The sequence below is a fragment of the Lepidothrix coronata genome, unplaced genomic scaffold (assembly GCF_001604755.1).
Source record: "Lepidothrix coronata isolate B3197 unplaced genomic scaffold, Lepidothrix_coronata-1.0 Scaffold319, whole genome shotgun sequence".
Classification (NCBI taxonomy): domain Eukaryota; kingdom Metazoa; phylum Chordata; class Aves; order Passeriformes; family Pipridae; genus Lepidothrix; species Lepidothrix coronata.
Window position 1 is genome coordinate 393,793 of NW_016690499.1, and position 12,255 is coordinate 406,047.

The window sequence follows — 12,255 nt, forward strand, 5'->3', positions numbered from 1 at the left end:
GAAAATAAGTTGATAAAGTTTCAGTAGCTAAAAAAAAAGGCAGAAAAGTTGCAGCTCCGTCAGAGGAGCTGCTGCACAGAGCAAGGCAGGAGCAGGTTCAGCAGGATAAATTGAGAGCAAATGTACCAGAGCTGTGCAGGTAACACCCAAGGTGTGGTCAGGCCATCGGCTGCCTGAGCAATCTCTTGCCATGGAAGCACCTCTTGCCACTGCTGCAGCTGCTCTGAGCTTAAAATCAAAGCAGGAAGAGCCCCTGTGTCTGTGACTTCAGTTATGGAAATTCCAATGCTCTTCAGCCTGGGAGAGGGACACTGAGGTGCTGCTCTCCTTGAGATCTGAGATAGAGCCTGTGGCACAGAGACACGGAATGAGGGAACAGTTGCTTCCTGCTGACAGAGCTGGGGGCATCCCACGAAACCAGCAGCTGGCAAGTGTGGCAGGAACAAAAGGAGGTGGCTGAGAACACCACGCAGAGCAGAGCGCGGAGCACACAGGCCATTCAGGATGGGCCAGAGTTTAACAGCCTGGTCAAATGCAGCTGGAGAAATTCAGGGGTGACAAAGGGTACTGAGAGCTCTTCACCCCCACTGCTGGAGGCTGGGGAACTGTGCAGAGGCTTCCCGTGCTCCTGCGCTGTCTTGGCCTCTCCTCTGGGATCCACAAGTGCTGCAGCTGTGTGTGTGCTCCCAACCTGCCCCTGAACAGGAACTGAGGGCAGGTGATGGGAGGGGTGATGGACCACCCCATGTCCAGGCAGCTGCTTCTGGCTCCTCTGAGCACAAGGGAGGATGGAAGGGAGAAGAGGAGCTCCAGGCCCAGTGACTGCTCTGTGGAAGGAAACGTGCCCAGGAAATGAGAACTGAAACCATCCGAGCAGTCAAAGCCCTGCCACATGGAAACTAGACCAGACAGGTCCCAGTACATCTGCTCCACACCTGGCATGAGCCTGGAGACACTCCTGCTCCCTGCTCCCTGCCTGCCGAGACCTGGTGAGCAAACAGTCAAAGGTGAGAAGGAGTCAAAGGACAAGGCTGTGGGGGAGACCTGGGCTGCCACCACCCTCGGCAGTCCCTGCTGTTTCCCTGGAGCTGACTCCAGTGGGATCTGTCCTTGCCAATTGCCTGCAGCTGCCAGGACTCTGCTCACAGTGGCCACGCTCCACTCCTGGGCCAGTGATGGGCACTCAGGTCCTCATCCTGGAATCCTGCCCTCAACAACTCGAGCTAAAGGACAACTTGGGTGGCTCAAGACATCCATGAGCTCAGCAGCAGGCCCCCAGGCAGGACTCACGAGCACCAGGAACAGCACTTTGTCCTTCCCAAAACCATGGATATTCCTGTGCTCTCGGGGCCACCTGCCTCTTTCTTCAGAACGACCTTCCCAGAATATGCCAGGTTCTCCAATGTGCATGTTTAGGCACAACCCTGCTTCTGCCAACCTTCTCCTGCTCCAAAGGTGACCCATAAACCTGTGGCTCATTTAAGGATCAGACCCTAAAGACAGGCCGGCGAGGAGAGCTCAGTGGTTTTAAGCCCAGGCTGTGGAAAGCACCACCCCAGCTCTCCTTTGGCTGCAGGAGCATCCACGTGGCCTGTGTGGGCACCACCATGTCCCCACAGCCCTGATCCTTGCAAGCACACCTTGCCCACGTGGCAGAAAGGGCTTTCTTGCTCCTTGCCCATCTCCTCTGAGGATCACAAGGTCTCAGGGGGTCTCCAGTCCAACCCCAGGCAGGGTCAGCTCTGCAATCAGAGCAGGCTGCACAGTTCCCTCCAGCTGTTCTTGAAAATCTCCAAGAACGAGGCAGCACAACCTCTCTGGGCAAACCTGCTGCACAGCGCCGAGGCTCCCACAGCAGAGAGCATCTCCTCGTGTCCCCCTGCACAGCTCTAGCTTTGTGGCACTGGAAAGCCCTGTGCTGAGCCCTGGGGCCACGCAGGAGTGCCCAGTGAAACCTTTCCTCCTTGGGGCACTGCAGGAAACTCATCTCTCCCTTCCCAGCCCTGGAATCACTCCGGTGCCTCCTAGCCCAGCTCACACTCCCATCCCAGACTCTGCAGGGACCAATTGTGCCTTTTCCTCCTCGCCCTCGGAGGAGATTAATTATTTTGTGGCAAGATTGTTAAAACATTTCTGCACCGCAAGATTAGAAACTGCCATGTGAATTATTTTGATAAACCCAGCCTCACACATCCTTCTATTCTGTACGAAACAAAGGGCAAAGGGAATGGGTTTTATTTTGGTTTTGGAATGATCTCTCCAGGGACTGTTCTGGTTAATGGGTAACTGGATGTTCAGGCTGAAAAACCCTCCCGTGGCCTCACCCACAGCTTCACCAAAAGCCCAAACATCAGAAATCAACCCAGTGATTTCCTGTGACTGTGCATCTTGTCTTCTGACCCCAAAAACAGAGCAGGGCTTCCCCAGCCTGGTGTGAGAGTTTAGTTAAGTATTGTGCAACAGAACTTGTTTTGCACCAGCACTGAACATTATGGTTCCTAAGGGAACTATCTGTGAGAATCCAAAAATCTCAGCGTTTTGCAGGTAAAACAAATAAATGATGGAGAGCAAAACTCCCATTTCTGCCTTTCACAGGCGACTGGGAAGGAATAATTCACCTTTTTTTCCATACAAAATTTTATCTACCATGAGATATATATGAAAATACCAACCACAGAAGGAAAAGGCCACATTAGACTACTACTAAAAATGCCAAAGTGCTGCTGTCACACCAAAAGCTGACCTGAACCCCAACACATTTCTGGGGGCCACCACTGAGCTGGTTAAACTGGTGTCAGCCTGCTTTCCTGCAGTGACACTTGGAGCCCAGCTCCCATGTGCCAAGTTTTAGCTCCAATGAATTGTTACAAATGGCCAAAAATATACAGACAGGATATGAGTAGGAAGCACAAAATGGGATGGGAAGAGATGGCAATGAATGTTGTCATGATTAGCCTAAAAAAGGCTGCAAAAGCCTTAAACATCAAATGAGACTTTTAAGAGATGACTCTCCTCCCTCAAAACTTCTGCCCCACCAGCCCAGCAAAAAGCCCAGGGTGAGTTTTACAGCAGGAAATGAAAAATATTGCTGTTTCCCAAGCCCCAACTGCTGTAGGCAGAGATTTGGAAAGGGAGTAGGGGCAGAGTGGAATAGCTCCTCACTGGAATAGGCAGAGGGAGATGCTGCCTTCTCCCTTTCTATGGGGAAAGATAGGATGCTGTGACCTTCCTACACAGGGAGAGAAGGATTTTTAGTTCAGATTTACCAGTTTCTTGGTTCAGATTTACCAATCATCATCTGACTGCAACCCCAGAGACTCCGAGCTGACCATGCTGGAGGCAAACTGAAGCCAAACGTGGCCCCAGAGTGGCTCTGAGCCCAAGAACAGCTTTTCTCTGATGCAGAAAATCTCTGATGGAGAAAAGCTCCTGGCACAGTGGTTGCTCTGCTACGTGCCTGAGTTTCTGCCAGGGAAGTGAATCAGCATTTCAGGGAGTGACCACAAATGCCCTGCCTTTAGCAAGAGGTGGTGGAAAGGTCCCATGGATCTCAACACCTCCATTTGCTCACAAACCAGTCAGGATGGGGGAGTCCACTGACAAGCAACACTCCCTGTGCCCCTCTTGAGAGGGCGAGGGACCAACCATATCTCCCATCCATCCCTCCTTGAAGCACTGCAGCCCAGTTGGGGCTGGCAGTAGCCAGGCGGGGATGGTCGGGTGGATCATGGCCTGCCCGGGGCTACAGGTTGGGAATTAATGAATCCACCTGCCAAATTTCTCTGTTAGGATTACAGGTCCCGTAAAAGAGGAGAGGAAGCAGGAATGCTGAGGCTGGCTCGTAGGGATCGCCCAGGACTGAGGGGAGGGAGGGCACCCTGTACTTACACATTAAAGCAATGATTTAATGGACAATTAAGGCACTTGAGTGATTAACTGAAAGCAGTGCTGACAGCAAGGCCAAGCTCTTGCACCTGTACACCCACACCTGGGCAGAAATGACTGATCCTCACCGGGATGAACCAGGACCACCCCGGGGCTATCGGCACGGTCCGTGTTGGACCAGGCAGCCTTGAAGCTTCTGGAAGAAGCAATTTTGCTGTGGGTGCTTTGGTAAACACAGCACCACCTTTCAGCAGGGATGTGACAGCCCTGAGCTTTGGTCCTTGAAATCCCACCATGAAAAACACCCCTTTGCTGTGCTTGTCTCCATCAGAGCTGTGACACCTCTGCAGGAAGCAGCAGGAACCCTCACAACTCCATCCCAGCTCAAGCCTATCCTCCTAGAATCTGGAATGGTTTGGGTTGGAAAGGACCTTCAAGCCCATCCAGTCCCACCCCCTGCCATGGGCAGGGACACCTTCCATTAGCCCAGGTTGCTCCAAGCCCCGTCCAACCTGGCCTTGGACACGTCCAGGGATGGGGAGTCCACAATCCCCACCAGTGCCAGCCTTTCACCGACCCTCCCAGCTGTTCCACAAATGCCTTCAGGCTTGGAAAAAACCTCAGAGAAATATTCCAGCTATACAGGAGGTGCACATGAGGAACAGCTCTGGTGCCTGCAGCCAGGGACACGAACACACAGATGGTTACACACAGGATTTTGGTGTTTTTCCTGAACACAGAGGCAATTCAATGCCCTCCTCCAGGCTGGGCTGGGGCTGTTACCCATCCTGCTCTGGAGTATGACACACACAGGCAGAGTCACTCCCTGTTTTTACTGGCCTGATGTCCGAGTGCTGATTTCTACACAGAGCAATGAAAAAGGCTTCCTTTCAATCCTTAGCACTTCTAAAAATCCCAGCTCTAACCCCCTCGCTCCCAGTGATCCACTGCCCAGAGCACAGCTCCAGGACAGGACTCGGGATCATTTTTGGGGTGTGGGGTGAATAAGGACACAGGGCAGAGAAACCCTCAGCATGACAACCACCTTTCTTCCAGTGCTTTCTTCAGCAAACTTTCTGGGTACCAGGCATGCTACACCCACAGGTCCCTCACGTCCTGCCCAGACAGTCCCACAGCCAGCTCCAGCCTCCCACAGCTCCTTGGCTCCCACCTCCCAGGAGCTGGGTGGTGCCAGGGACAGGCTTAGCTCACAGAAGGTGTGGGTACAAAATAAAAACAGGACAGAGGAAAAAAGCTACAAAATTCCTCACAACTCTCCTCTCTTCCCTGGAAGCCGAGGGAATGTGTCATTGTATCGGGTCTGGCTGGTCAACCCACCACAGTCATGCTGGTTTTTGTTCCTGGGGAGTACAAGTGACTCATGTGACACTTTCTCCCAGTCAGGTAGTTTTGAACTGGGGTCTTTTAATTTAACCATTTAATGAGCTTTTATACAAGGAACACTCATCTGTCTCCTTCCATTTTCCAAAAGCATCCATTAATATTTAACACACTATTTCTGGGCCTGGCTCTCCAGCTTGCTAAACTGCAGCCCAAGCGTGGATAATGCTCACCTTGGAACCCCTGGCAGGACACACAGCAAGCCCAAACCTGCTCCCTGTTTTCCCTCCACCCAGCCTCTGCGGAATTCCTCCAGCAGAGAGGAAAAGCGTAAATCCAGGAGCTGTGACTCAGCACGGGGACTCTGAAAACAACTCTTTCCAAGGGGTGGTGGAGTCAGCTTCCATTTTTTTCCCAAGATCTTGGAGACTGTGGCTGTTTGTGCATTTTCCCTGGGTATTTATAGAGCAGGGCGCTGTCTAGACTTGCTTTTGGTTGTAGTTCTGGGAGGAAGGTTTTACTTTCTGGCAGGAGTATAAAAGCTCCTAGTTTTTGGTTCAGTGCCTTCCTCTCCCACTCCAGCCTGTGGGCAATGAGGGTCTCCAAGGTCTGTCTGTGGATCACCTATGGACACACAAGGGTGTGTGTTTGGGGGGGCACGGGGTGCCTGCCCATGCTCTCTCTAGGTTCTCTGTGAATCTCCCATCAGGAGTTTGTCAATATTGGCACTTTGCTCCGTGGTGCCAGTTTGTGTTTCCGAGCTCCAAAGGCTCCATTTCAGCCCCCTGGGGTCCAACAGTAAATCCAGAGGGGACTCAAACAAGGGTGGTCAGTGTCCACCAAAGCTGGGCCAAGGGTGGCTGTAGGTCTGAGGTGCCTCAGTCCAAAAGAGCTGCTGCCACTTCTCCCACGAGGGCTGAAGAACACTTGGTTCCTCTCTGCCCAGACCTGTTGGGCTGGGCTATATTTATCCAGGTGCTTGTCTTTGGAGAATCTCCACAATGTGAAAAATCCGATGTGCAGAGCAGGGAGTGTTCCTGCCAGACCCCTGGCAGGTCGTACCCGGTGACTGTCACTGCTGTAACGTGGGACGTGCCACGCACACCCTGCAGCTCCACACGCTCCACAAGCAACTAAAAGCAGGAGCAGGGTGGTTCCATCGTTAGGAGGCTGGACCAGGGACCCACGTGAAGTTCTCAGGTCAACCACAGGCCCCCAGGGTCCATCTCACAAGGACTTTTAGAGATCTAAACTAGTTTGTGTGAATTTAGGACTCTTGGTACGACATGAGCAGCCCTGAGCACACAGGGCTGTTTTGTTAGTGGACTGTGGCCTTCCCAACCTGCCAGATCCTTCCATACCATCCCAGCGAGCAGGACAGATTGTGGGAGCCAGTGGGATACTCCCAGGGCTGGGGGGGCTGTCTGGAGCAGGGACAGTGCAGGACACATGGACCAGGGTGCCAGGGTGCCAGTGCTCCCTCTGCTCTCCTGTGAGTCTCAGCAGCCTGAACTTCGCAGCACAGCCCATCAAACAGCTTTCTCCAGCACAACATTCCCAGATGGAAACACCCAGCAGCCCTAACAGACAGCACTTTGTTGGCCTGGGAAGTGTAAAAGATAACATGGTGTGGTGCCCAGCTCATGTTGCTCCCTGAGCTTTATGTTACTCCCCAAGGCTGTTGCCAGTCCAGCATTCCTGCCTGGCCCATCCCGCGGGGTCGGGACACACTCACGGAGAGCAGCACCCGCCTCATATCGGACCCCTCACCCCAGCAGGACGTTTTCATCACGTGTATTTCACCCCTGCCCAAGCCCCAGAACCTCTGGGTGCAGAGACTCCCTTCCCCATGGCTGACAGGGAATTCGGAAGTCCTGTCACCCCAGGCAGATTTCCATGGGATGACTGATGGAAACACAGACAAGGTCTGTTAGAACTGGGTTACAGCATGCTTGGAAAAACTTGCTATTCCTCCTAGGTCACTTAGCTTAAGGGTTTGGGGGTTTCACCATATTTTAATTCTGTTCCAGCAAAAGCTGTAGTGTTTTGACCAGCACTTCCCCTGCTGCTACAATCACTTCCTAATATTCTCTGATACCAACAAACCCAATCTCAGTCTTAAAGGTCTTAGACCCATCAAGAAAAGCACTCACAGACACCAGATGCTGCTGTTATTGGCAGTGATGATAATAATAATAGCCCTAAAAAAACCACTAGTACTTCACATTTTCAAGTTGTCCAGTTTTTACCGAAATCCAGAATTTTTCATGTTCTTTCTATGTCCTATAAGAACAAAAATGTCTGACCACAGCAGATAAGAGACAACTATACCTAATAAAGTACAACAATAGCAGAAATCAGCCCAAAGAGGAGAAAGAGATATTAGTCTTTCCCCTCCCAAAGAGCTTCCCCACCCTTGAAGAAGAGGGATCAATGTCACAGTTCCCTCTTCAAAGAGACTCAGGGCAAGTCCAAACAATGCATGGCCAGCATCCATTTGCTATAAAAGCACCGAAGTGCAGCACAGACAATGCCAGGCTCCCGTCACGGCTCCGTGTGTCTTCGGGAGGATATTTGACCTCCAAGGATAAGAGTGGCCGGAAAGTCAGGGAGTGAGGTTTCCTGTGCTTTAAAGTACAAGATGACTTCACTCACCTCCATGTCCTTCAGCACTGAGTTGTGCTGGCCTCCCTAATTCCCTCTGGGATTGCCTGTCCCGGGACAGATCACACACAGTGCCAGGCTTTAGCCATGCAGTTGTACTTCCCTGTAGTCGCTCCAGTAGAAGCAACCAGAATGTGAGCCCACCTTAGCTCCTGGAGTCCCTATCCCATTCCACACTGTGCAACAGTGAGCTGCCTTGCCTGGTGACACACACAAACACTGCCCTGCACCAGCAGAAGGGCAGGTGATGGTCCCGAAATTGGATTTGCTGAGTCTGAGTCAAAGATGACGCCGGCACAGCCGCACATCGCACGGCAAAATCTGCCTCTCTCTTCCCGCCCTGCAGTCACCCCGCTGGGGGAGGAGGGAGCAGCCACACCTGCTGGGAGATAAGAGGGAGATCGGAACCCTCTAATCAGGGCAGGGAGAAGACAACAACTGGAAGAGGCTGCAGACTGTAGGAGCTCTTAGGGATGCTCCCATGGGGAAAGGGAACCTGGGGAACGCCAGCCACTAGCCCACAGCTTCATCTCTCCCATCTTTGGCTCTGCCCGCACTGAAGGGGAAGTGCTCTCAGCCGCTCCCTCACCTTCCTCAAGCCCAGTTGTCTCTTGATTTAGCAAACTCATTATAAAGTCTCCAAGCCCTTAGAAACGTGCCCTTCCCCCTCCCAGTCTTCCAGCTCGAAGTCAATTAATATCAGGTAATTTACGCTGAATTAAAAGCTCTGGCACGAGGCTCTGGCCTGGTTTAACTTGGCCAGCACACACCACACCCTCCGTAAGTCCCACAGCCTGGGCACAGCCCTGGCCCTGAGCACAGTGGGGAGAGCTGGGCAAAGGGCAAGGCAGCAAAACAGCAGGAAAAACCAGAGAAAAGGGAGCCCAGCACGATAAGGACGTGCTGACTGGGCAGCCATTTACACTGCTTCCAGTTCCATGGCCTTTTTGGGACACAGGCACCCTGGAAGGGAGGACAACCTTCCAGGCTAGCTTATCCTGCCTTCATCGGGGGAGCCCAGCTTATCCCATCAGTACTTTATTAACCACCATGACATGAAGAATTGCCTCATTTTAGGGCTGGTCCTGCTTCACCCACAAAGCCGAGCAGGACCCTCTGCCACTGCCAGATGGGCCTCTCCAAGAGCAGATCCCAGTTTTTCTTTTGAACAGAGCTTGGGAAGGAGAAGCAAAAACCAGGGTGACCATGGCTGCATCCCTGGTTCCTCCTGTTGCTTCATAGCTGGGGCCTGGGACCTGCTGTGAGCTCCACGGGCCAGACTCGGTGCCACATTCCTGCTGGAGTAACCTGGATTTCAGTCCATTACGGACACAGCCCTGGGGCAGTAAGTGAAAGGGAGCCAGAAATATGACATTAACATGCAGAAACATTCCCATCTATCATCAGCTGTGGGACTCAAGTGATTGGGTGGTGCAGAGGAAACAGAGCAGAGCGGGGTTTTTCAGAGCACAAGTTCCCTTTTCCAGGTACCTTATGCTAATGCCCACGGAGATCTGGGAGATAGGAACAGTTTGAGGACTGTAAAAGGAAACCAGTAGACAGCTATTAAGGGAGGAAAAATTCACAGGTACCCAAGCTTGGGCACAGGGATGGGTTTTATTACACTCAGAGGGGTTGGCAGAACACCAAGTTTCTATTCTAAGGTGAATGAGAATTTAGACCTGTATATAAGTGTGTGTAGGGACTTCAGCATTGACCACAAGAGAGATGAAAAAAGAAGAATATACTGGCTCCAAAATGCACGTGAGAGTCATTTCTAGCAGTGCCTCAGTGCTTAGGAGGGTTACTGGGACAGTAAAGAGGCTGCGAGTTGTGAGGCCGAGCCCAAAATGTGCCGGGGTTCTCCGTACACACTGTGTGCAGCTTCACCTGAAGAGCTACATCTCCATAAACACATCCCTTGGCAGGGCTGATAAGATCAGTGAGAAAACTGTCTCTGCCCTCACCTCAGGGTGAAACACATGGAGCAAAATACCACAAACGAGTGTTTCCAACACAGGGAATAAAAACGGATACGTAAGGAATCTAGGGCAGGTCTGCTGATGATACAACAAGCCCTGCAGCAGAGGGGAAATCCCAGGTGGCAGGGATGACTCCTAAGTATTCCCTGGGGATTACACACACTTTAGCCTAAATCCAGTGAAGACCAAGCCTTGAGAGGAAGCTCCACTGCCTGCCCATAGCTGTCAGGGCAGCCCCTGGCACATGCCAAGCACACTCAGAGGTCCCCTCACAGGAAATCCCATTGAGGACATTGAGCAACTTTTTCCTTCAAGCCAACAATGAGTATTTTAAAGAAACCTTTGATTTCTGACAAACTTATCAGGAGGTGAGCAGGGTCCAACCCAGGCACAGAGGTGCCCCTGAGCTTTCCTGAAGTGAACTAAGAAACCTTTCAGACTTTGCCTTGGCTTCCCTTCAGCTCACACACTGGAGCAGAGGTGAAGATCTTGGATGCCAATACAAAGTATTTCCTGAGATTTTTTTATATCTTGTTTCCCCCTTCCCCCCCCACCCTTGCAGTTCTGCTGTCAGAGCAGTGCCTGGATCTCTCTCACATCTTCTCCCACATTATTTATGATTCTCATCTGAAAGAGGAGGAAGAAAGTCTGAACTGAGCCTGTCTGCCCCTCACCAAGCACTCAGCCACCTCAGCCCAATTTCCTCCATCCTTGTGCTGCCACTGGAGCAGCATTCAGTTATTCCACTTTTCTTTATGTGGGCAATCCCCTCATAAACATACCTTAACAGCTGGTGTAGAGCTTAAAATTACCACATAACAAAAGCGAAGCGAATGGCACTAGGCATGACAAATGACTCAGGACACACAGCCACGGGCACACGGGCACAGGGACACGCTGGGAAGGCAAAGGTCACCTCAGTCGCTGTTAAACCTCAGGCAGGGCAGCACTGCTGGGGAAAGACGTGCTGGAATGCCACCGATTTGGGGTGTGCCTGGAAGGGATGGGCAAGAGTGAGAAGAGGAAATAGGTTTTGAGAAAGCATCCTGAGATGTGTCACCTCCAGCCCAGGTCACAGCAAGGAGAGGTGTCTGGGAGCAGGAGGGAATTCACCCGACTGCTCCATCTGCTCGGAGACCCCAACTCGGAGCAGGAAGGGCAGGATGCACAGGGATAAATCACCTGACAGCCTGTTTTATAACCACTGACACTGTCTCTTCTGCTTCTGCTGCAGTTGCCTGGCCTGTGAAGCAACATGAGTCACAAGGGATCCCTCAGCAGCAACCCCGGCTCATCCAAGTAAGGATCTCCATGGTGGGCTTCCTCCACCACTCCTTCCTACCATCAGGGGATGCTCCAAGTGCTCACGCTTGTCCCCAAAATCCCTGGTGTTTGTTTCACCCTTCCTGGGCACCTCAGAACCTGGCCCTGCCTCACACATCACCTGCCCTGTGTGCTGTGGTTTGATAAGGCCACATCAGGTGGAGAGAGGAGAGGGACACCAGAAGCCTCTCCACCTTCAGCCTTGGGGCTACAGCAGTCCAGGGCAGGTTCCCAGTGGAGCCACAGCCACCAGGTCTCTCCCTCCTTCCTGCACAGTGTAAGAGCACCATGAATTGCTGTCTGCCCTCAAGGGGACATAGTGACAGGAGAAGGTGCCCCTGTGCACCCACAGGCTACTGCTCCGTGCCAGACAGCCTGTCCACAGCACCTCAGATCCTGCTTGGATCCTCCTCTGCCAGAGGAAACGCTGTTATTTCCTGGCTGCTCAGTCCTACCCATGACCCAGGCATGGGGGTGGCCCTACATGGTGGTGCTTAGGGGCCTGACACCCCAAAACCCAGCTGTTTGCACACAATTCCGTCCTCCCACATTTTTACATGGGATATGTTCTATACCTGAGCACCTGCCTTCAAAGGGGTACATCTCCAACAGGTCCATTCAGAAGGGATCATGATCTTGGCTCTTACACTGCCTCAGGTTCAGGGGTACTCAGGCATAACACAGAGGGGTCTCCATTTACCTGGGCTGTTCCCTGGAACAACCCCCCTTATGGCACACTGGGAGCCGGGGTCCTTAAAGCAGCCCCTCTGGAAGCGCTGTCCTTCCCAGGACACTGTGTGCAGGTAACTCTAGTGGGACAGGCCTGGCTGGGCTGCTCCATCTCCTGTTTCCAGTGCAGGGCTCAGTGACATGTCCCCGTGGTGTGGATAACAGGTAGGGTTGCACAAGGAGAGCCGGCACAGTCCACGAGGAAATGCTTTCCCTGGTAATTCGGAGATCTACCACATCCAATGGATGTGATGGGGAGGAAAGGAAGGGCTGGGCCCTCTGGGACAGCTGCAGAGCTGCTGTGTGAAAGCTGATGTTAAAAAGATTTGGG

At 52.4% G+C, this 12,255-nt stretch overlaps 1 protein-coding gene across 2 annotated transcripts in view; it reads left to right on the top strand.

The window, feature by feature from the left end:
• Positions 1–12,255, top strand: part of EPS8L2 (EPS8 like 2) — a 49,425-nt gene that overhangs the window by 6,035 nt on the left and 31,135 nt on the right. The window contains exons 1-2 of one of the 2 annotated variants that reach the window (XM_017838007.1): positions 5,269–5,289; positions 11,107–11,171. In XM_017838007.1, coding sequence (XP_017693496.1) covers positions 11,128–11,171 — 44 coding nt within the window. In that variant the 5' untranslated portion in view covers positions 5,269–5,289; positions 11,107–11,127. Of the gene's footprint in view, positions 1–5,268; positions 5,290–11,106; positions 11,172–12,255 lie in introns of those variants that run through there. The other variant, XM_017838006.1, reaches the window with a different exon arrangement.